We start from the raw sequence: 25,950 nt of genomic DNA on the forward strand, positions 1-25,950 counted from the left end.
TATTTCTTATGTATGAATCATAATCTGATCGGTGATATTGCCTACCCTGTACAATTTTGAGTCCGACTGGATTTTTATTCGATTGAAATTAATGCGACGAAACCATGACATTCTGCGGAGAGTGTGTGATCTGCAATCCCTGGTGGAGAAGATTAAATCCATCCTGCCACTTTCATTTTATGTCATTTCTTTACACCACTGACTGCTCTTCATTAGTTTTGAAGTGTTTTGGGATGTGTTGAGGTCAAAAAAGATGTTATATAACTGTGAATTCTTTTTCTTTCATCTATCAGGCTTGGATGCCTGCAACTTGTAGAGATATATTCAGGCTTTCAATAATAACACACCAGGTCACAATTTAACATTCATTAAGGAAAAAAATCTGAGTTATAAAAATGGACAGCATTTACCCCTAATTGGTTCACTTCACACTGGATAAGCAGAGCTGCCAATTCTATGTCTTCATTGTAACCATTTTTAAGGGGAACTGATCGATACCCTGGAGAGAATATGAAAAACATGCATTTACTGAATGTTCAAATTCCTGAACATTAAATGACATCAACATTTCAATTATACTGACAAATTGACATCTTACATCAAAACCCCATGGAAACTAATTCACGCACAGTGGGAGCTTGCTTCATATTCAAAACTTTCTAATAGTTTTTATGCAAACCTTACCAAAGTGAAGATTTTCTGCATGTGAAGTAGAACCAACTCCCTTTCAACTTTCTTTTTATTCATCATGGGATGTGCACATCATTAGCAAGTCCAGCATTTATTGCTCATTGCTAATTGCCCTAAGCAATATGGTGGAAGTCACCTTCTTGTACCACTGTGAGTCTTGTAGCTGCTTTCCAAAAATAATTGCTGTATTTTGTATTTTTATGGGGAAGAAGCACAATACAGCAATCTCTCCAGAGATAATCACAGATTCTGGAGGCAAATGGCTAGCTGATTATGCACAGTCTCATTGACTGCCTCAACAGTCTGCCATAGTTTTCAAATTTTAATGCATGCAGGCACACAACTCCTGCTCACAGCATGCACAAAGATACAAATTCTAAATCATAGGATAAACAGGATGTTTGTGATACTGCAGTTTGTGATGAACAGAAATGTCGAGAGATATTAAATTTTTAACAAAGTGGATTGCTGGTCCTAGGTATAGTAAAGTTATGATGACATTAGGTTATGTGCAGCGTAATTCTCCAGCAACTGATAATGTTAAAAATGTAATTAAATTTATTACCACTGTGTTAATTTGATGAATATATCCAATAAAGATAAATTGTCACCATTATAGACTTGGTCTCATCTTCCATTGCTGTATTCTAACAATAGGAGATCTAAATTTAGCCATAGTAATATTTCACTTTCATTTTATTCCATCTTTTCATTTTAATGAAAGACTTTGTTCACTAAATTGACTTTGTGTTCACCATAAATTGAAATGCTGCAAAACCTCATTCACATATCGACAACTAAACACCATCTCAGATATGTTAAGTAGCAAATATGTTAACTTTGTTCATAAGATAGTTTAAAACATTACTTCATACACTGTTTACATTTGTGTATGCTGAACATGAGCTACAATGAACTGGAATTTTTTCAATCATAAATATAACAAGAAATGCTTCACTGAAATATCAAATGATAGCCCAGCCACGTGTTGCCCTTGAGACATTTCAATGATTGCTTTTCTAAATTTGAACATAAATTAGACTCTTGACAAAGATGTAACATCAGAAATTCATTATATAAAATCATGATAAATTTCATCGAAACCGCAATGAACTCAAAAATGCAAGTTAGGCTGAAGGAAAAATTGAAACAAGGTTACATTACATCAATGGTTTAAATACACATAATTTAAAAAATGTAAGAACAAAACAACCAGGCTAGACAAGAGGCCTCTGCAGATGAGCACCTTATTTCAGAATCATTGCTCTTATATAAAAATCTGAGAATGTGTGGAAACATTGGTGAGATATACCTATTGTAATGGGAGTAACTGCTATTTTCTTTATTCACTCATAAAGCATCTTTGGCTGGGTCAACTTTTATATTCAGAGGGCAATTAAGAATCAACCACATTGCTGTGCATCTGAAATCATATGTAGGCCAGACCAGATAAGGATGACAGATGTTCTTCCACAAGGACATTAGTGAACTAGATGGGTTTTCTCAACAATCAACAATATTTTCATGGCCACCTTTAGACCTCTTAATTCTAGATTCTTTATTGAGTTCATATTCTACCATCTGTCATGGTGCCCAGAACATTAGCTGAGTTTCTGGATTAATAATCTAGTGATAAAACCACTAAATCATTATCTCCGTACAATGAGGTGATGTCACATTAAAACTGCAGTCACCAAGGGGGCACAGCTGACGGATACATTTTCAAGGTTTTTAAAATTAATTCAAACAGCAAATTCTTCGTATTTGTTTTGATTGTGGAGTCATTTTCCTTAATTAAAGTATAGAATTAATAAACTCATGGGCAAAAATCAAGACTACCTGGGCAAATTATTCATGTGTGTTGAAAACATTCTCCAAGCCTTCTATTCTCCCAGGATCAAAATATCTAAAATTATCCAAGTTGTGTCCCGCTAAACTATATTATGTTGTCTACAATACAAGACTCAGTTCTACTGAAGTTCTGATCCGTTGGCACTAACCAGTTTTAATTCCTTTGACAGGAAAAGTGGCATGAGCTAAGAAGTTAGGATCACTGAACATATCCTCTTCATACACGACCAATCTGAGAAAAGCTAAAGAGGGATCTTGAATGACAAATTCCTCACTAGCGTCTTCTGCTCCACACCAAACTGGATTAAGACCATTATCATCTGGAATACAAAAAGAAATGATTTAAATAACTTATCATTCACAAGACACTTTCCTCCAATTATAAAATTAATCTGTATTACCCTTGGCTCATTTCATATATCACAGAATATTACTTTTCACATTGTGGCCTTTTGGCAGCAGTTAAGTGTAGCACAAAGGCATATAATAATGGACAATGCATTACTGAAGTCACATAGCTGCAGTTTAAACACCTGCCTTTTACTAAATCAAAAATATATGCAATTGAGATCTTGTTATTGGATTCACCTTTGCTATTTATAAACAATCACGGCAAGATATTTATACAATTCCACAATCTCTGCATCCTGAAAGCCGGGCGGCACGGTGGCATACCGGGCGGCACGGTGGCACAGTGGTTAGCACTGCTGCCTCACAGCGCCAGGGACCTGGGTTCAATTCCCGCCTCAGGTGACTGACTGTGTGGAGTTTGCACGTTCTCCCCGTGTCTGCGTGGGTTTCCTCCGGGTGCTCCGGTTTCCTCCCACAGTCACAAAGATGTGCGGGTCAGGTGAATTGGCCATGCTAAATTGCCCGTAGTGTTAAGTAAGGGGTAAATGTAGGGGTATGGGTGGGTGGCGCTTCGGCGGGTCGGTGTGGACTTGTTGAGCCGAAGGGCCTGTTTCCTCACTGTAAGTAATCTAAAAAAAAAGAAACGTACTTTTCTCTTTCAGATTCTGATTGTAATTTTTAATTTGTTCAGGGATATGAGCATCAGCGGCAAGGACAGAATTTGCTGCCTCTCCCTAGTTACCCTTAGAAGGTTATATTTAGTTGCCTTCCTGTACTGTTACAATCCATGCCACAGAATCACAGAAGTGTTACAGCAGAGGGGAGGCCATTTGGTCCATCAGCCTGCCCCAGCCATTTAAATAATCATCCTTAACATGGACCAATCTCTTGCTTTTTCCTGCATGCCGTAGCATATTATTTTTATCCAAATAATCATCCAATGCCCCCTTCAATGCCTCAATTGAACCTGCTTCCCCCACATTTCCAGGCACTGCATTCCATATCCTAATCACCCATTGAATGAAAACACCTTTTTCCTCACTTCACTCTTTCTTCTTTTGGAGATCATTTACATCCATGCCCTCTCATTCTTGGTCCTTTCATAAGCAGGAACAGGATGTTTCTCGCTACTCCATCCAGCCCACTCTTCAATTGGAAAATCTCTCTCAGATCACCTCTCTTTTCTCTTTCCAAGGAGTCCAAATTCTTCAATCTATTCTCATTACTGCAGTTCTTCATTCCTGGAACTATTCTTGTAAACCACTTCTGCCCTCTTTCCAATATGTTTTCATCTTTCTTATAATGTGGTGGCCACAAGTGTACACAAATACTCCAGTTGAGGTCTGACAAGTATCTTACACAAGTTCAATATCACATCTTTTACTCTATTCCTCTCTTAATAAAGATAATAATGCCATGTGCTTGAGCAACTACTCTTTCTACCTGTCCTGCAGCCTTTAATGTTCTGTACACGCATATATCCACCTCCCTCTGCTCCTGACCCCATTTAGGATTGTACCCCCATTTTATATTGTCTTTCAATATTCTTCCTTCACATTTTTCTGCGTTGAAATTCATCAGCCCTGTCTGCCCACTTATCTATATCCTTCTGGAGTTCCACACTGTTCTCCTCACAGCTTTCAATTCTTCAAATGTTTGACACATTTGTAAACGTTGAAATTGTCCCCCTCATTCCAAGATCTAGGTCATTATTTTGACCCTAGAGTTTGCTCTGACAGCTCTCCCCAAATTCAGTCTGAGGGCCCTCCACATGCCTTTATCACACTCTCACCTGATTCCTTTCTCCCCGTCCCATTCTGACAGGTCTCACCACCAATCCCCTCCCACCATTACATTTCTGAGCAGTTGAGTGAGGTGACAGTGTTTGGAAAGCACAGTTGTAGATGGTTCACAGTGTATGAAGGTGGCGGAACGGGGAACAATCATGCAGGCTGCTTTGTCAGGTTTGAATATTTGACAGCTATAGCCTCTGGCGCACACAGAATCATCTGAGGTTGTAGAATATTTCATGATTATTTTAAAACACAATAGGGACTAATTCAATATGTTGCTGAGGCGATTTTATCCAAACATCAAGAAAAGTCATTCATAATGAAATTAAAAATAAGGCAAAAACATCAACAGCTTAATTAGTGAAATCATTTTTGACCCAAACATACTTATCACTACTGTTTTGAACTTCTTATTCTCATTCTCAGCTCCACACAATTCTACTTCTACAAAAGGACAAACTATACTCCTGCCAGGTTTGGGTAGATGACGGGCACCAAGAAGCTGCAAAGACAATGAGAACAATAAACAGATTATGCAAAAATCCAACTAAGAGTATTGTAAAATAAAATACATGGGGCTTTGACGTGCAGTGATAGCACCCCTGCCTCTTAATCGCACCGTCTGGGTTCAAGTCCTTTCTATGCTGGAGGTTTGTCATAATATATCCAAACAGGTTCATCAAAATAACTATCACAGGGTAACATGCTGACAAGAATGGAATTTAAGACAGCAATCAAGCCCTCAGATTGATTCTGGTCAATGTGACTTCACTCAGCCAGGATGATGCTGAAAATGATGCAATTGGCTTCAACATCCCACATGTAGGAAGGATCAAACTGTAAATGAAGTTCCTGATTGTGATGAGGTGTGTTTTAAAATAATAGGGTGTTGTGGTGCAGTAGCAGTCCATACCTCAGGGCTGGATGGCCTGAGCTTGTGACCCATCTAGCCTCAATGTGCATCATAACATGATGAAGCAGGTCAATTAAAATAACAAAAACATAAGGATGCAGAACTACTTAATATCAGCTGCAAAGAATGATTTATACAACCACCCAATGACCATCATTACTTATGATGGGAGTGCAATTGCTTCCAAGGGCATCTTCTGAAGTGATACAGTTTCACTTGAATACATCACATTTTGTAACTTTGACTAATGCCATTTCACTCTTTACGAATGACTAAGAATGAATAATGATGCCACAGCTTTTGCATGATTATAAGGCATCTTTCAATGTGCAGAAACACTAATGTGCTCATGTACTATCATGTGATATTACTCTGAAATCAGAAGAACTCTGCCTATAAGGCTACACAAGCAGAGCTCTGTCTCATTGATGAGGTTAATAATGACACTGCGGAATGGGTGGTAAGGATAAGTGAACTATACATTAAAAATAGACCATCTTGAATCTCTCCATCCAGTAAGACATATTTGAATATTAAATATTTTAGAAAACAGGTTCTAACTATAGCCTAGAATAATACATCATAGAAAGTGGCTATGTAGATCTCTCAGATGGTGCAAGCTCTTTGAAAGTGCTTTACAATTAGACTCACTCTCCCAGTTGTTTTGCATATTCATACCTTTTATGGATGAGGATGTCATTAACTCTTCACAGTGAGGTTGCTCATCCCTAATTGTCCTCAAGAAGGTGACTGTCTTTCCTGACTTATTGCCCTGCAAACGTTAATGCTGCATAAATATTTATCCAATTTATTTAGAAATTTACCATTAACCCTGCTTGCACCCCTCTCTTGACAAATTTGATAATATTTTGCTATGTTTGGTATCTCAGGACTACCTTATAATGTTTTATAAAACGGAGGAGCAGAAAGCAAAACACCTTAAGTGCGTCATGACCATAGATCAAAACTCCGGGTCAGAGCTATTGGATATATTGAAGCTGTATTATTTCTGAAGATGCCCTTGGAAGCAATTGCATTCCCATCAATAAGTAATGAAGGTCATTGGGTGGCTGTAAAAATCATTCTTTCAGCAGATATTAGGTAGTTCTGCATCTTTATGCTTTAGTTATTTTAATCAACCTGCTTCATCATGTTATGATGCACATTCAGGCTAGACCAGATACAAACCCAGACCTTCTGCTCCAGAAGCATGGACACTGCCACTGCACCACAAGACCCTATTATTTCAAAACAAATCACATCACAATCAGAAACTCCAGTTATAGTTCGATCCTTCCGACGTGTGGGAATTTGAAGCCAACTAGCTGTCAAAAGATGGCAAAACAGTGGCTGTCTGGAATAGTAAGAGAGAGATCCTAGAATGTCAAGCCTAACAGGGTGACAAGGAAGCTACAAGTGGATGGACTTAAAAGGGGAGAAATACACTGTAAACTGAACAGTCATATCCTAGAGATATCACAGATTGTAAACTGAGCAAGAGTTATGGCTTGAGTCTTCCTCTCTGAACAATAGGATTTCTGTTCAGTTCAACACTGTGTGTCCTTATGAAAGAAAGTGCATTGTTGAGTTGGGGTACCAGCCTGAGTTTCAGCACTAAGTCACAGTCAAAGAACCACCCACTGCACTGCAGGTAGATTTTTCTCTTGCTATGAGTGCAAGAAATCAGCTTGCCAGCAAGTCAGTCAAAAGGAAACAGATCAAAAAGATTTCAATTAAACCTCAAAAGTTCAGAATTGATTATTTGATTATCAACACTTCACTATCTGTTCTTCACATTCAACCCAGAGATTAAACTGTGTATCTTTTAAGTTAATTTTGAACTCACTTCTCAGTTTTAATGTCAGCATGTGCGTTGTGTTTTCATTTATTTTCATGTTTACCAACTAATAAGCTAACTCTTTGTTATCTTGAGAAAGCCTGATTAAATTGGCTCCTTTGAAAACATAAATATTTGGTTTGGAATGGTATCCATAAGGATAAGCATCCTCTGTAAATTAACCAGTTCATGCCTCTTTACCTCAGAGACTGACAATTTTGGGTATCCTATCTGCAACTATAGTAATTTGAGAAATCTTACCTGGGATCTGGTCATGACAAGTGCTTTAGGACAAGAGGAAACTTTAACCACATGTTGCATCCTTTAGAATGATGCCAGGAGCTAGGTGGTTACTCCTGAAACTGGCTGGTTGGCCACCCTAGTTTTTGTTCTGCTTGTTTGTATGTTATTATCAAATTTTGAATGACACAATAGGTCCCAAATTGGAATGAAATCTCCTTACTTTAATTTTCACAGAATATGGTCGGTGCTGCATTGAGTTGTCACTCCTCAGAGATTCAGGCTGCAGCACATAACCAGTTCTTCCATTCATACAAAACAAAGCTTGATTCAGTTGCATTGGTTTATCTGTAACAGAAAAATTGAAATGGTTTGTTGAATCACAATGCTGGGTGTAAAGACATCCCCAAAACCCTGAAATTGTTCTCTTTCAGCTATTGTGTGCATCTAAGAGGACCAACACTATTCCAAGAAAATCAGGCACTTGCCTGGACAGCATCAGGCCTCCCATCAGATGAACACACAGTAGGTAGATATCCCATCCAATTAGAGGCCAGCACTTCTCCAAGACCAGCAGCACTACCGGGTGTGGTGATCATTCAGATTAGATTAGATTCCCTAAAGTGTGGAAACAGCCATTTGGTCCAACAAAGAGTTACCCACCCAGACCCATTCACCTTCCCTACATTTACCTCTGACTATGGGCAACTTAGCATGACCAATTCTCCTGACATGCACATCTTTAGATTGTGTGAGGAAACTTACGCAAACACAGGGAGAATGTGCAAACTCCACGCAGACAGACGCCCAAGGCGGGAATCGAAGCAGGGTCCCTGGTGCTGTGAGGCAGGAGTGCTAACCACTGAGCCAAGGTGTCACCCATTTCTAATACTAGACTAGGGGCCACGGGAGGAACTGGAGATGGATCCCTAGATAAAGGTTAGTCTGGGAAATCTTGGAGTAACAGAGAGGCAGGCTGAGGAGAGAGGGATAAGAAAGAAATGAGGTTCAGAGGCGAGGGGTGGCTTTCAGCACATCCTTGATCAGGCACAGAGTGCCTTTCAATAAATGGGTCCCCAGGTGCAGTGGGAAAGACCACAGTCTAGGGTCCATCTGCTGAAATTAAATGGGGGTCCGCCATTCAGTTATCGGATTCTCCCAGACCATCAAATGCATGTAAATATAATATTGTAGATGTAAGAGATGTCTTTGGTTTGTTGGATAGAATCAAACTCCAATGTTTGTTTGCTTCCTTGATATGGTACTGTACATAACTGAACTGTGTTTGTGACTGTGCGTGTGTAATATAGATATAATATATATAAAGATATTTTTAATCAATGAAGCATGTTTTTGAAATAAAAAAAGGGCCTCCATCAACATTACCATGGTCCCAGTTGGCAGCTTCCCCCAATGGCACATTCCCCACCTCCTACTGGTAAATAAGTGGAGGTAGCTACTGAAAGGCCTATAGGCAGGATGGCTACCTTTTAGCCTTTCCGTCTACCACCCATTCAAAAGGGAGACAGGGAGGCGGTGGTGCCCTTATGCTGCCCTCACCTGTCTAAATGTAGCTGCACGGAGCTGGGATGTGTTTGGAGGGGGAGGGGTTATTATAATTCTGGCCCTTACTTTAGAACTTTGAGAATGATTTCCAAACACAGTTATGCAAAAGTTGTGAAAGCAATATAATAAAACATGGAATGAGAAAAGTTAATTCACTCCATCAATCTTGTCTGTCATGTCTAATTTACACTCTCATTCAATATCATAACGGAGCTGAGTAATCAAGTAAAACAGTTGAAAATTAAAATTTCTCCTTCTTCCCAAGAAATGCAAAAGGAAGATCCAAGCTCTGAAGCTTAAATGATACAATTCAGAATAATAAACAGTGATGTGATGCACTGCATGACTGATATCGCCAAGTATATCTGGTGCTACCAATGCGTTTCCCAAACATGACAGAGAGAGATGTGATAGAATATTTGACCACGGTTCTTAACCTGAAATCTTGGGTTTCCAATTATGTAAAACATATTGCTTGGTCTCATGTCCGCATCATCTCAGAACCTTCAATTTTGATTTTCTGCTTTGAATCCATTTTCACTTACTTATGAAATTACATTTTTTTCAGCAGATGGCCTTAATTTTACTCATGATAGAATTATTGGAGACGACTATACTAAGTATTTTGCTTCAAAAGAACATTTTGCAGGTCTACGGATAAAGAAAAGGGGAGCTGGACTATTGGACAGCTCTTTCAGAGAGCTTGTAATGACCCACTGGACTGAATGGCATTGTTTTGGTTGCCTCTGTACCAGCAGTGCAAATTTTTAAAAAATACAAAAGCAGCACAGAAGCTTTTCTTTGCAAAGTTTCAATTTGGTGAGACAGGTTATTCACATTAAGCAATTTCAAATTAAGATAACTCATGGGTTCGTGTGGTGCAATGGTAGTGTCTCTAGCTCTGAACCAGGAGGCCTGTACTCATGTTTCACTTGCTCCAGAGCTGTATCACAATATCTCTAAACAGGATGATTGGAAAATATCTTCAGATAAGTCATCTCCGCATCCTGGGTCTGACACCCCAAGTTTGGAAGGTGTTGTCCAGTTCCTTGTAAAATGATACATAACCCAAGTTCAATTCTCATATTGATTGGGTTTATCACAAAGGTCCTTCCTTCTTAACCTCTCCCCTTGACTGAGGCATGTTGACCCTCAGGTCAAACCATCAGCAGTCATCTTTCCCATGACAGTGCAACCCTCTGGGACCATGGTGACTTTATAGCTGCAGATTGCAAATCTATTCTGTTGTTATTGTGTCCATAACAATGCAAGGGTTACATTGTTAGGTAAGGACATTAGGTAAGGACAAAGGTAGGACTCTTGTTGTACAGCAAGTAATGTCCCTATCCTTGAGTTTGAAGGTCTGTCCTCAAGACCCGCTTGGCCCAGTGGGGGTGTGATAATAGGCAAGAGTGGAAACTCCATCTAGAGGCTGTTGTGTGCAAAGACATTTCAGATTTTAGTATCAAAAATGAAATAATTTTAAAATCTTCACTGTAAGCAACAAGGATGTCTTGTAGCACAGTGGGCAACAGCTGTATCTCTGAACAGGAGGTTCTAGGTTCAAAAGGCTTGATAGCCACAGAAAGTCTTATTCATAACTGGGCCAAACAGGTTGATTATCATCCTGGGACTCCTTCCGTATGCCTAGATATGTGTTAAGATTACAGGAGGCTTTTGATCAGCTATGCTTAATGTGGAGTAGCACCTCTCAAGCCAATTAGCCTGTGGCTTCATGCTGGTGATGTGTTCCTGGAAATGACAGCTATGGGAACAAATGTAAGTGTTGTCTGCCTCATTCATGTCTCAGTAAGTGATATACTCTGAAGACTACTGAATATTTTATCAATATTTTGAAAACGATGTGCAATGGCAACATGAAAAGCTTATCTTAACTGTGAATTATGATGTATTTCTTACTCTTGTTGTGAACAGCATTAAGATTAATGTCAGGAAAGTGGAATTGGGTTAGAATATCAGCCACAATCTTACTGAATGGTGGAAGGAGCTTGTGGACTGCATTGATTATTCCTACTTCCATGTCATGTGTGCTTATTCTCAATCAAAATAGGATCTTTGAACAGATTGCTTATAGCACAAAAGGAAGTCATTTGTTCCAGTGCATCAGTGCTGCTTCTCTGCACAGGTAACTCACATAGCCCCACTCCTACACCATTTGTCTCTAGTCCTTCATTTGTTTTTCTCCTTAGATAATTAGTCAATACTCTTTTGAAAGCCATAGTTGAGCCTGCCTCTACTACACACTCAAACAGCACACTCCAGATCCTAGCCACCCACTTGAAAGGTTGATTAGTTATAATGTATGTTTTGTCAACATGAATTCACAGTAACACAATTGACAAATTGGGGAGGCTGTTTCTACAGCGCAAACTTTGAAAACATGTGTTGGCTGTAACATGATTACCGCACCAACACTTTAAACCCTACTTCTAAAGCATGATATTTCTGTAACACGGGGTTGCACAAGAATGCACCCATCACCTTAGAGAAGAACTGGCTGTATTAAAAAAAAGCATAACCTCATGTCATTAGCGTTTTCTTTACCTACATTCTAAAATCAATGTCTTCTGTTTTTCGATCAGATTACTTACAGTGTGGAAACAGGCCCTTCGGCCCAATAAGTCCACACCGACCCACCACAGGCAATTTAACATGGCCAATTCACCTAACCTGCACATTTTTGGACTGTGGGAGGAAACCGGAGCAAACCCACGCAGACACGGGGAGAATGTGCAAACACAGTCAGTGGCCTGAGGCGGGAATTGAACACGGGTCTCTGGCACTGTGAGGCAGCAGTGCTAACCACTGTGCCACCGTGCCACCCACCTTGTAACAATTGGAATAGTTATTCTCTATGTACATTGTCCAGAATTCTCACAATTTTGAATAATTTTTGTGAAATTCTTCCCACGAAGAAAAACTGTCCCAGCCTCTCTAATCTATCCATGTAACTGAAGTTCTTTATCCCTGGAATTATTTTCATTATCATCCTACATTGTTGCTGATATCTTCACTTCCTTTCTAAAATAGGGAACCAAACATTAAACACAATCGCTTAGTTGATGCTGAACCACTGTTTTATACACATTTATCCTAATTTCCTTCCTTTTGTACCTGGCCTGTCAGCAGAAAGGCAGTGGAAATATTTACATTGTTATACATTTACATTATTTGTAATAATATTTTTGATACATTCTCTCATAAACTTTGGTGCAGCAAGCACTTAAGCAACATTACTGTTTTCAATTGAGGAGGTTCTCTCTCAAGCTTTATGTTAATTTATCACTAGGCATGATTTTGTTGGATTATCTGTGCTGCTCCTAAATTACATTAACTGAAATCTGACATTATTAGCGTATTCTAGGAGAAACTGAGGACCGCAGATGCTGGAGACCAGAGCTGAAAATGTGTTGCTGGAAAAGTGCAGCAGGTCAGGCAGCATCCAAGGAGCAGGAGAATTGACGTTTCAGGCATGAGCCCTTCTCCTGCTCCTTGGATGCTGCCTGACCTGCTGCGCTTTTCCAGCAACACATTTTCAGCTCATTATTAGCATATTCACAATCCTGCATGAAAGACAATACATGTGAATTTCCTGCATTTAGGCTAATCTGATTAATTCTATCAACAAGTTCTATCAACAGACACATCGACCTAGACCCTATATACCGGCCACTGCAGCAGACAGCAACTGACAACCGGAAGCGGCAGATTCAAACCAGTATAAATGCCGGAGGAATCAGTACAGAAGTGCTTCATAGGAGGCTCCCAAGCACTGAAGATGTCACCTAGAGAGGGGGCGAAACGTCTGCAACAAAAACTCCCAGCTCGGCGAACAGAACCACAACAACGAGCACCCGAGCTACAAATCTTCTCACAAACTTTGAACAGTCTGATTAAAGTTTATTACAGGTACATCAGGACCTAAAGTCACTGATTTCTGATGTCCTTTGATACTTCTTACCAACATCTTCATTGCTTTAATGCCACAACACTTTGGGCCAAAATAAGTCAAGTGGTTAATTATAGAAAATATCAAGTACCTGGTGTTTGAAAATTTAGGGCTGCCATTTGGGATCCATGTTGCCAGAGGACAATTGGGTCATAGTTTGAAGAATCAATGCGTTGACCTTTGGGGTAAATTCTGGAGAGTTGCTTGCGGTTATATTCTCGAAACTCTTTTGACTTTTGTTTGAGGATGGTATCCACCTTGTTCTCTGCAAATGATCTGATTTCTTTGTAATCAATGTTGTCTTTTGCTGAAAGAGAGATATTACCTTTACTGAGTAATTGTTAATTTTGTCCTTTGTGTTTTACAATCCGATAGTTATAATTCTGCATCTGTGCAATTAGAATGGTGATTACACATATTATAGTATTAGCTGAGCTTTCGTCAAGAATCATTATAAATTCACTGTATAAATTCACGATTGTTGCCGGGTTAGTTTGAAATAGTGTGAAATATCAGGTAAACAATTCTGATGGGACAACAGCTTTGTTTCCGCATAAACGGGAAGGTGAGACATCATTGTTACAAATCTATCAAATAGATTTGGTTCCATAGAAGGAAAATTACCATTTGGAAAAAATTCTCGAGACTTGGCTGGTCTGCAATAAACAACTAAGTCAGATAACTCTTTGGCAATCTGTTGTTTCTTCTCCATTTCATTTTGATTCTTCTCCTGTCAAAAAAAAACTGGAATTATTTTTTGTTCCTTCTCATGGAAATTCAAAATTTTGTGATATGTATATAACTTCATTTACACGTTCAGCCACAAAATTATTCTTTATTTTACTTTTCTTTTAACTGTATTGCGAATATGAGAAGCTTTAATGCTTAACATGTGTGCGTGTATCGGTGAGGATTTATTTTAGGTGGCAATAGAGTGTATCTTCACAGTACTTATAAATTCCATTTTTTTGGGGGGATTCTGCAATATTTGAACACGAATGTACAATGCAACAAATGAGTCAACATGATCAAAGCATTGGACCAAAAGAAAGACAGCTCATTGTTAGTGATCATAAATGGCTTATTTTCAGTTTGATCTGATTCTAGTTTGAAATAAAAATGGAGTGTATGGTGACCTAGTGGTTATCACTGCTGCCTCATAGCAGGGACCCAGGTTCGATTCCAGACTTGGATGACTGTCTGTGTGGAAATTTGCACATTCTCCCTGTATCTGTGCAGATTTCCTCCAGGTGCTCAGGTTTCCTCCCACAGTCCAACGATGTGCAGGTTAATTGGATTGCCCAGGCTAAATTATCCATAGTGTCCAGGCTAGGTGGATTAGCCATGGGAAATGCAGGGTTACAAGGATGTGGTGGGTCTGGGTTCATGCGGACTCATTGGGCTGAATGGCTTGCTTCCCCGCTGTAGGCATTCTATTGTATTAACAAAAAATAAATATTTTGCCTGCGACATACCTGTACAAGCTTTTTCTGAGAGCACTGGACCACTTCATGGTACCATGAAAACATTTCTTCCAATGAATTTGTAGCAACATCAAGAGGTGGCGCATCCGGGGGCACTTTTGGTTGAATAGTAAACATGAATGCCATTCCCAGCTTCCCATTTGTCTGTTTGACTATTTTTAAAGCAAAGAAACATTTCAACTCTCACAATATCCTTCCAAGCTATTAAAACAAATAAATAAAGACAAATAAACAAATTACTTTGGTTAGGTCACAGCTGGAGTACTGTGTGGAGTTCTGGTCACTTCCCGTTAGGAAGGATATAATGGCACTGGAGGGGGTGCAGAAGAGATTCACCAGGGTGTTGCCTGGGATGGAATATTTTAGCTATGAAGAGAAGCTTGACAGGCTTGTGTTGTTTTCTTTTGAGAAGGCTGAGTGTGGCCCTAATTGAGGTCATTAAGGTCATGAAGGGCTTACACAAGGTGGATACGAAGCAGCTGTTGCCCTTAGTGGAAGGGTCAATACCAAGAGCACACAATTTAAAGGGAGTTTGAGGAAATATGTAGAGGGTAGCAGGAATCTGGAATGGAGTGTCTGGGATGGTAGATTTGGTGAAATACCTCACAACCTTTAAAAAACACTTGGATGAACATTCAATGTCATTGTATTAAAGTGCAGGAAAGTGTGACTAGTGTAGATTTAGTAAAATTTTGTCATTGCAGATGCAATGGGCAAAAGGGCCTCTTCTGTTCAGTATCATTCTATGATTCTACAAAACAATCAGATGATTTCATCACAGTTACCCATCACACAGCTCGAACATACCGACTGAACACTTGGCTAGTTCCACAATTCCTCTGCATATTACTCCTAGGGGGTTATCTTCTGTTATCTGAACAATAAAATAAACAAATTAACTCAAGGATTACACCTCCAAATGGAATAAAACCAGTTTGAGAGTATTATTATTAGAAACTGTTTGAGGTTAGACTATAAAGATGATGAAATAGCAGCAATTGAAATAAATCAATTGAAATAAATAAATAGAATGATCCTGTGGTGGATGGCATAGAATATGAGTTCCCTGATTGGGGCTGTTAATCTGGTCCAATCAGGGGGCCTTGGTTGACAGATATAAACAGGAGTGTTGTACTCTATGCACTGATTCTGATGTAATTGGGCTGTCTTGTATGTATTTGTTACTGTTATGTTTGCGACGACTGAAAGTGGGTTGTGAGGCTTGTCCTCATTTCCCTGAAAACCAGTTGAATGGTAGGTTTGGGGTCTGGCTTTGCTGCTCCCCTCCCTTGTAGATTGTTGTTTCTCTGTATGCAGCTTTTTTTGTTAATTGTTTGTCAACTGTACTGTTTAACAAAATATAATAAACAGAAACAAAAATAGACAGGAGTGCCAAAGGTTCTGTTCACTTTGAGAGCTGGCTCTGAGGAAGCTGGATCAAGAATTATTCACGTGTAAATAAAGGCTGACTTGGTGATGGGATACTGGACCCTCTGGAATTATTTCAGCTCCATTCTCAGGTAAACACTGGCATACTTGAACAGATTAATCAACCCATAACTAAATATGATTTATGAACATCTAACTTACAAGACCTGGACAATATCCAAGCTTGTGACGACAAGTGGCAAGTAACATTCGTGCCACACAAATGCAAGACAATGACCATCACCAATAAGAGACATTCTAACCACCACCCCCAACATTCAATGGTATTGAATCCCCCACTGTCAACATCCTTGGAGTTACCATTGACCAGAAACTCAACTGGACTCACCACATAAGCACAGTGACTACAAGAGCAGATCAGAGACTAGGGATACGGCAGCTAGTAACTCACCTCCTGACACCCCAAAGTCTATCCACCATCTACGAGGCACAAGTCAGGAGTGTGAAAGAAGACTCCTCACTTGCCTAGATGGTTGCTGCCCCAACAACACTCAAGAAGCTTGACACCATCCAGGACAAAGCAACCCACTTGATTGACACCACTTCCACAAACATTCAATCCCTCCGCTACCGGCGCTCAATAGCAGCACTGTGTACTATCTATAAGATGCACTGCAGAAATTCACCAAAGATCCTTAGACAGCACCTTCCAAACCCATGACCACTTCCATCAAAAGGACAGGAGCAGCAGCTACTTGGGAACACCACCACCACCTGCAAGTTCCCCTCCAAGACACTCACCACCCTTTCTTGGAAATATACCGCTGTTCCTTCAGAGGCGTTGGGCCAAAAGCCTGGAATTCCCTCCCTACTGGCATTGTGGACCACAGTGATTCACAAAGGCAGTTCACCACCACCTTCTCAAGGGCAAATAGGGATCGGCTATCAATGCGAGCCAGCCAGTGACCACCAAGTCCCACAAATGAATAAAAAAAACTTACAAACTCAATCTCACACAGGGATGCAATTTTAAATACCCAGTATAGCAACATTTCCTGTAGTTACAAATGGCTGCTTTATATTGTCTTGCACTGTGTTCCGACGTGTGCACAAATTAACTTGCGTTTGGACTCAGCAATGGAATCTGTTCGCATCCCAGGGACTGTCTGTAAACACAATTACTGTACAAATAAAACATACCTGGTTGCTAAATTCTTCCTGGCTTTCAGCAGGTATTTCTTCCACATAATTGGCTGGAAAATACTTTTGTATTTGGTCTCCGTAATCTCCTTTCCACCTAAACATAGCAGATATACAAAGTTATAGAATTTTGTCTGAATAGCTATTGTTTTAACATTTTCCTAGCATTGGGCTTACTGTATGAAAATAGAGTAAGAGTCTCAGAATGAAAAGAGGATGTTTTTCACTCATAAGGTAGTAAATGTTTGAGATTGTTTTACTCCAGAAGGGTGTGGGAATTCAGTCATTAAGTGAGTTAGAAAATAAAGAATGAAACATTCCTCTGTATTAATCACATAGAAAGAGATAGTGAAGAAGACATTTGGTCTGCTTTCCTTTATTGGTCAGAGTATTGAGTACAGGATTTGGAAGGTCATGTTGCGGCTGTACAGGACATTGGTAAGGCCACTATTGGAATATTGCATGCAATTCTGATCTCCTTCCAATCGGAAAGATGTTGTGAAACTTGAAAGGGTTCAGAAAAGATTTACAAAGATGTTGCCAGGGTTGAAGGATTTGAGCTATAGGGAGAGGCTGAACAGGCTGGTGCTGTTTTCCCTGGAGCATCGGAGGCTGAGGGGTGACCTTATAGAGGTTTACAAAATTATGAGGGGCATGGATAGGATAAATAGACAAAGTCTTTTCCCTGGGTGGGGAGTCCAGAGCTAGAAGGCATAGGTTTAGGGTGAGACGGGAAAGATATAAAAGAGACCTAAGCGGCAACATTTTCACGCAGAGCGTGGTTTGTGTATGGATTGTGATGCCAGAGGAAGTGGCGGAGGCTGGTACAATTGCAACATTTAAAACTCATTTGGATGGGTATATGAATAGAAAGGGTTTGGAGGGATCTGGGCCAGGTGGTGGTAGGTGGGACTAGATTGGGTTGAGATATCTGGATGGCACGGATGAGTTGGACCAAAGGGTCTGTTTCCGTGCTGTACATCTCTATGACTCTATAGCATGGGAAGAGTGTGTGAATATGGTGTCCAGGTGGATGATCAGCCATGGTTTAGAACGGTGGAGCAGCCTCAAGTTGCTAAAGGGTCAACTTCTACTTCAATGTTCCTAACTATTATGTTATCTGTAGCTGATCTCTGATACCAAACAACCATTAATATAAATGTTTATCTAACTAACAAGAAATCTTAACACATTGGAATTAGCGGAGACCTAGAGTCATTTCAAATGGTTTGGGGAATATCTTAAACCAGCACAACAAAGTTTTTTAGTTACGATAAAGCTAAGATAGTGGTCCAAGGTCCACAAAGGAATTGAAAATGAAAGTGAAAATAAAACCAATTAAGAGAATAGCAATACTCTGAGTTCCAACACAGCATGCTGTGCCTTCAACCTTATATCAGAGAACTGTAAAGTGAAAGCTGTATCATAGGGAACCATTGAATTAGATAATGAAACTCAAAAGTATAAACATTGTACACCCAGAGTCGATCAGAAGTTATCATATAGAGGTTTACACAAGAGCAAACACTTTCTCTTAAGAGAAACTAAGAATGAGCTACAAATACATCGTGCCACAGATTATGATCCTAATTTACTGTTTCCAGCCTTGTTTAAACTTTCATTCCTCAATCTAAATGGATAAAATAATCTAACAAATAATAATCTCTGTTACTGAAAGAAAAAAAACTCACCATCCTTGATCATGTTTTTTGACATTGTGGATGATGGCACCTCGAGGAAAAGACAATTCATCTTGTTGTTGACTCTGGTATTGATATAAAGCTTTCACTGAACCCTTTGAAATAAGAAATGACTTGTTAACTACTGTACAGAAACTTCCATACAAATAAGTGCACTGATTATTAGTAGAGTATAAACTATAAATGTAATACTTTAATTATAAAAGTAAACAGAGAAAACCTTCCCTTTAAATATCACTTATTATACAGATTATGGAAGTGTTATCAATTTATAGTACTTAAAATTGCGATAAGCAATGTAACATCAGAGCAAGTTGCCAATTTCAAAATATTAAAAATATTAGTTAGGATTACACATCGGTTGAAGCGCACTGATTCAAATTTCTCCTCAATTCAATTTGCTGTTGTTTGCAATTACACTACTGACATTCATATTCAGAACAAACCCAAATTCTAGTGATATCTATCTTAGCTTGTGATAGGCTCCTGTACTCTAATACATCAATGCACATTGCAAAGCAAAGTTTTATCCACATATCTTTTTTTTTCAGATCTGATTCAATGCAGGGGTCAAATCAGTTTTGATTTTCTGAAGGTTCCTCCTGAGATTTCCTTGAAGGCTCTTTTTGTTTTTTTTTGGGGGGGGGTTACTTTTTTCATTCTCACTAACTCATTTATCATGTGATGCTGCAACATAGTAATAGGGTAGGCTATGGCCCATTGGTACAAGAGCTGGACTATTAGCCTGTGGTCCAGGTAACATTCTGGGGACTGGTTTCAAATCCTGCCACAGCAGGATTCAATAAAAATCTGGAATTAAGAATTTAACAATGGCCACAAATCGATTGTCAAGAAAAAGCCCATCTGGTTCACTAATGCATTTTAGGAAAATAAACTGTCATCTTTAGCTGGTTTGGCCTACATGTGACTCCAGACCCACAGTAATGTGTCTGACTCTTAACTGATCTCTGGGCAATTAAAGATGGGCAATAAATGTTGGCCTAGCCACTGGCACCCACATCCCATGAGTAAATTACAAAAAATAAGATATTCAATATTTGTGTTGACATATGGGGTATTTGGATTCAGACACAAGCAGAAATAAATAATTAAACAATAATTATCATCTGTCCATTAAACTTAAAATCACAACACACAAGGGAAGCATTAATTTGCTAGATACCAAACTATTTACAGTGGTACAAGATAACAGGAATAAGTTAATGCATAGCACAACAGCTTGTGGTCTGTTTGGTATTCCAGGCATTTGGCAAATGTGGGCCTGACTTATCGGTTGACAAGCAGGAGGCTGAAAGATTATTGTTCAAGAAAGGGAGTAGGGATAGCCCTAGTAACTATAGGCCAGTGAGTCTGACTTCAGTGGTGGGCAAAGTCTTAGAGAGAATGGTAAGGGATAAGATTTATGAACATCTGGGTAGGAATAACGTGATCAGGGATAGCCAGCATGGTTTTGTGAAGGGCAGGTCGTGCCTCACAAACCTTATTGAGTTCTTTGAGAAGGTGACTAAGGAAGTGGATGAGGGTAAAGCAGTAGATGTTGTGTATATGGATTTTAGTAAGGCGTTCGATAAGGTTCCCCATGGTAGGCTAATGCTAAAACTTCGGAGGTATGGCATTGAGGATACATTAGAGGTTTGGATTAGGAATTGGCTGGCTGGAAGGAGACAGAGGGTAGTAGTTGATGGATTATGTTCATCTTGGAGCGCAGTTACTAGCGGTGTACCACAAGGATCTGTTTTGGGACCATTGCTTTTTGTTATCTTTATAAATGTTCTAGAGGAAGGACTTGAAAGCTGGGTAAGCAAGTTTGCGGATGACACAAAAGTCGGTGGAGTTGTGGATAGTGAGGAAGGAAGTGGTAGGTTACAGCGGGACATAGATAAGTTGCAGAACTGGGCGGAAATGTGGCAAATGGAATTCAATGTAGCTAAGTGCGAAGTCGTTCACTTTGGTAGGAATAACAAGATGATGGATTACTGGGCTAATGGTAGGCTACTTGGTAGTGTGGATGAGCAAAGGGATCTTGGTGCCCATGTACACAGATCTCTGAAAGTTGCCACCCAGGTAAATAGTGCTGTGAGGAAGGCATATGGTGTACTGGGCTTTATTGGCAGAGGAATTGAGTTCCGGAGTCCTGAGGTCATGTTGCAGTTGTATAAGACTCTGGTGAGGCCTCATCTGGAGTATTGTGTGCAGTTTTGGTCGCCATACTATAGGAAGGATGTGGAAGCTTTAGAACGAGTGCAGAGGAGGTTTACCAGGATGTTGCCTGGAATGGTAGGAAAATCGTATGAGGAAAGGCTGAGGCACTTGGGGCTGTTCTCATTGGAGAAGAGAAGGTTTAGGGGAGATCTGATAGAAGTGTATAAGATGATTAGGGGTTTAGATAGGGTAGATACTAAGAACCTTTTACCGCTAATGGAGTCAGGTGTTACTAGGGGACATAGCTTTAAATTAAGGGGTGGTAGGTATAGGACAGATGTTAGGGGTAGATTCTTCACACAGCGGGTTGTGAGTTCATGGAATGCGCTGCCCATATCAGTGGTGAACTCTCCTTCTTTATGGTCATTTAAGCGGGCATTGGATAGGCATTTGGAAGTTATTGGGCTAGTATAGGTTAGGTAGGATTCGGTCGGCGCAACATCGAGGGCCGAAGGGCCTGTACTGCGCTGTATCCTTCTATGTTCTATGTTCTATGTTCTAACACAGCAAGCCAGGCAGCATCAGGAAGTGGAGGAGTCAATGTTTCGGGTGTAACCTGTATTCAGGACTGGGGGCAGGTGTAAGGGGAGTTGCAGATAAAAAGGGTGGTGAGTGAGGTAGGGATAGGTGAAGACAGGCAGAGGGTTGGTCGATGGGAGGAATGAATCCAGTTGGTAGCTGGAAGGAATGGTCGATCAGAGGAATGGAAGGGAGGGAGAGGGCTGGGAAAGGATTCGGGGAATGGGAAGGGAGGTTATTTGAAATTGGAGAGCTCAGTGTTGAGTCCTCTGGGCTGTATGCTGCCCAGGCGGAAGATGAGGTGTTGTTCCTCCAATTTGCGCTTTGGTTCATTTTGGCAATGGAGGAGGCCAAAGCTGATCATGTCGGAAGGGGAGTGGGAAGGGGAATTAGAATGGGCGGTGACTGGGAGGACTGGTTGGCCCCTGTAGGCCCGTATGAGATGCTCGGTGAACCGTTCCCTAAGTTTATGTTTAGTCTCCCCGATGTAGAGAAGATGTACACCCGTATCCGGGTGCACTGGATACAGTAAACTAGGTTGGACAAGAGGCAAGTGAACCTCTATCTCACCTGGAAGGATTGTGTGGGGCCTTGAGGTGAGGGGAGTAGTGTACCAGCAGGTTCTGCATCTTTTCCAATTGCAGGGCAAGTTACCTGGGGGTTTAGGGGTGTTGGTGGGGAGAGTGCCAAAACCAAAGTTTGTCGAATGGAACGGTCCTTGAGGAAGACAGAGAGGGGTGGGGAGGGAAAAGGTCCGAGGTGATGGGGTCTAGCTGGAGTTGACAGAAGTGTTTAAGGATCATGCATTGGATGCGGAGACTGGTGGGGTGCTTGGTGAGGACAAGGGGACGCTGTCGTTATTGCATTTTGAGGGGGGGTTTAGAGCAGTGAGACAAGGAATGGAGATGGTGCAGTGGACATCTGTCTGAATGATGGCAGGGGGGAGGAGCACATAGTTCAACATAGGTGGACATCTAGGATACTTGGGAATGGAATGCCTCCTCGTCCGAGAAGCTGCGGAGGAGGCGGAGGGATTGGAGCACAGGATAGAGTTTTTTTCTCACAGAATCCTTACAGTGTCAAAACAAGCCATTTGGCCCAATACGTCCACACCAACCTTCCAAAGACTAACGCACCTAGATCCATTCCCCTACTACTTTACATTTCCCTTACTAATGCGCCTAACCTACACATCCCTGAACACTACGGGCAATTTAACATGGCCAATTCATCTAACCTGCACCTCTTTGGACTGTGGGAGGAAACCGGAGCACCCGGAGGAAACCCACGCAGACACAGGGAGAAAATACAAACTCCACACAGCTAGTCACCCAAGACTGGTACTGTGAGGCAGCAGTGCTAACCACTGAGCCACCATGCCATCTGGATTCTTGCACGATACTGGGTGGGAGGACGTGTAGTCCAGATGTGAGAGTCAGTAGCTTTATAGTAAACGTCTGTCTGGAGACTGTTGCCGGAGATTGAAATGGAAAGGTCAAAAAAGGAGAGGGAGGTGTCCGAGCTGGACCAAGTGAATTTGAGGGTGGGGTAGTAGTTGTGGGCCAAGTTGATGAACTGTTCCAGTTCAACCCGGGCACATGAAGCTGCAGCAATGCAGTCATCGATGTAATGGCGGAAGAGTTGGGACACTGTGCCTCTGTAGGTATTGTAGGTTCGATATAGCCAACAAACAGGCAGGCGCTGCTGGGGCCCATCTGAGTGCCCATAAGCACCCCTTTGATTTGGAGGAAATGGGAAGAGTTAAAGGACAAATTATTAAGGGTGTGGAACAGTTCAGCGAGGCAGAGGAGGGTACTGGTGGAGGAGAACTGGATGAGTCTGTTGGAAAGGAATAAGTGGAGGGTCTGGAGGCCATCCTTATGGGATATAGACATGTATAAGGACTGAATGTCCATCGTGAAGGTACAGCCTGTGGGCTGGGGAGCTGGAAGTTACTGAAGAGATGGAGGGTGTGGTTGGTGTTGTAGATGTAGGTGGAAAGTGCCTGAACCAAGGGGGAGAGGATAGATTTAAGACAGGATGAGAGGAGTTCAATCATGCAGAAATAATGGGTCGGCAGGGTTGTTGGGCATGTGGATCTTGGCGAGCAGGTAAAATTGGCCAGTTTGAGGCTGAGGGACTATGAGATTGGAGGGGAGATCACCAGAGGCAATAGGGCATTAACATTGTGAATGATTTTGGCATGATGGGGGTGGAGTCGTGGGCAAGGGGTCGGGGAGTGGGACATGGTGTCGAAGAGTTGGCATTCAGCCTCTGCGATATAGAAGTCTGTTCTCCAGACTACCACCGCCCTGCCTTTGTCAAGCCGATGTATTGGTTGGCAGTAGCCTTAAAGAATGCCTTAATTGGTGGCAAGGGGGAAATGAGGATTGGGTGGTTGAGCAGCTGGTTGTGGATGTTAGACAGGGATAATAAGACAAATGCATGCGTAAGAAGATGTAATCTAAAAGAAGATAAGGAAGTACAGGGAAGAGTCAAGGCGGAGGGGAAGAGGTGGCAGAGAAATGACTGGGAGCTGGGTTGGTAATGGCCTTTGGTTTTAATGTGGAGCTGGGATAAACCTGACTTCCCTTGTGGCCCCACATTCAGGTATCTTTTGAAGATAAAGCCTGCTTGGTGACAACACTGGTGCCTTTGTAGACCAGCGTTTCGGTCACCTATAGATCACCCAGTACCCACTCTTTCAGTTTTTTATTGTGGTACATATTCTAATAAAACCAAAATGGACTTGCTGCAAGATTTAATTTTGAGTAATTGTACTGTGGTAATGAATTTAAATTTTTCTCCTCGCTTCCTCATTTTGATTATTTCAATACTGACAGTTAATAACTGCTTCTAATCAAATTGCGTATGCTTTGATGTCAAAAACTAGCCTGAAAGTGGATTAATGTAATAAAAATGGAATTTTATCACATTATGTAAAGTAAGACTAATTACTGACTCGATTCTTAATTCTTAAAATTTTGTAATGGCTTACATTTTTAGTCAATACAAATTCACATTCTAAATATAGTTGAAATCTATTAAAACAAAATTAAAATACTGATATAATCAGGAAGACTGGACAGCTGGAAGACATGACAGATGTTCTGGGGTTGAGTACACACTTAATGGACGGCTGTGTCAGACTTGCTATACTGTGTGGAAATAGCTCCTTGCAAAGAGCCAGGGAATCAGAACAATTGTTTCAATGTGAAATACTTTCTAGCTCAGCAAGCAATGCTGTTCTACCTCAGAAGTAACTACTGGCTTTAATTAAAAGCTTTCACTATGTTAGTACATTATTTTAAACAGAAATCCTTCTGATTAACAATTAATTGTAAAATGCAATCTGAAAAAGACTGATTTAGATTAGATTACTTACAGTGTGGAAACAGGCCCTTCGGCCCAACAAGTCCACACCAACCCGCCCATACCCCTACATTCACCCCTTACCTAACATTATGGGCAATTTAGCTTGGCCAATTCACCTGACCTACACATCTTTGGACTGTGGGAGGAAACCGGAGCACCTGGAGGAAACCCACGCAGACAACGTGCAAACTCCGCACAGTCATTCACCTGAGGCAGGAATTGAACCCAGGTCCCTGGCGCTGTGAGGCAGCAGTGCTAACCACTGTGCCACCATGCCACCCATTTGAAGCATAAACAGAATATGATATTAAATTGGAGAGGGTTCAGAAAAGATTTACCAAGACGTTGCCAGGAATGGACGGATTCAGTTACAAAAATAGGCCAGGACTTTTTTTCAACAGAGCATAAGAGGATAAGGGTGACCTGAAAGAGGCTTATAGAATCACGAGGGGCATAGAGCAGGTGAATAGAAAGGCATGGGTGTTCAAAACACTAGGGGCCATATTTTTAAGGTGAGAGGAGAAAGATTTAAAAAAGACATGAGGGCCAACTCTTTTACACAGACAGTGGTTCGTGCGTGGAATGACCTTCCAGAGGAAGTGTTAGATGCAGGTACAGTTACAACATTTAAAATTCATTTGGATCAGTACATGAATATAAAAGGTTTGGAGGGATATGGGCCTAATGCAGGCAAGTGGGACTAGCTTAGTTTGGGAACATGGTCTACATGAACCAGTTGGACTGAAAGGTCTGTTTCTGTGCTGTCTGACTCTATGACTCTACAGTGTCAACAACAGCAAGTCCAGCAGCAGCTGTGCAGCATACAGACAAATTAATGTTTCACAGGTG

At 40.8% G+C, this 25,950-nt stretch overlaps 1 protein-coding gene across 1 annotated transcript in view; it reads right to left on the minus strand.

Annotated features, from left to right (window-relative positions):
- Positions 1-25,950, minus strand: part of plcg2 (phospholipase C, gamma 2) — a 203,019-nt gene that overhangs the window by 9,444 nt on the left and 167,625 nt on the right. Inside the window, exons 21-30 of the mRNA XM_060837990.1 lie at positions 18,976-19,079; positions 17,285-17,381; positions 15,503-15,569; positions 14,687-14,847; positions 13,836-13,941; positions 13,303-13,518; positions 7,899-8,023; positions 5,073-5,187; positions 2,691-2,861; positions 411-499 (exon numbers count right to left, since the gene is read on the minus strand). Coding sequence (XP_060693973.1) covers positions 411-499; positions 2,691-2,861; positions 5,073-5,187; positions 7,899-8,023; positions 13,303-13,518; positions 13,836-13,941; positions 14,687-14,847; positions 15,503-15,569; positions 17,285-17,381; positions 18,976-19,079 — 1,251 coding nt within the window. The remainder of the gene's footprint in view (positions 1-410; positions 500-2,690; positions 2,862-5,072; positions 5,188-7,898; positions 8,024-13,302; positions 13,519-13,835; positions 13,942-14,686; positions 14,848-15,502; positions 15,570-17,284; positions 17,382-18,975; positions 19,080-25,950) is intronic.

The sequence above is a fragment of the Hemiscyllium ocellatum genome, chromosome 17, assembly GCF_020745735.1.
Source record: "Hemiscyllium ocellatum isolate sHemOce1 chromosome 17, sHemOce1.pat.X.cur, whole genome shotgun sequence".
Lineage (NCBI taxonomy): Eukaryota > Metazoa > Chordata > Chondrichthyes > Orectolobiformes > Hemiscylliidae > Hemiscyllium > Hemiscyllium ocellatum.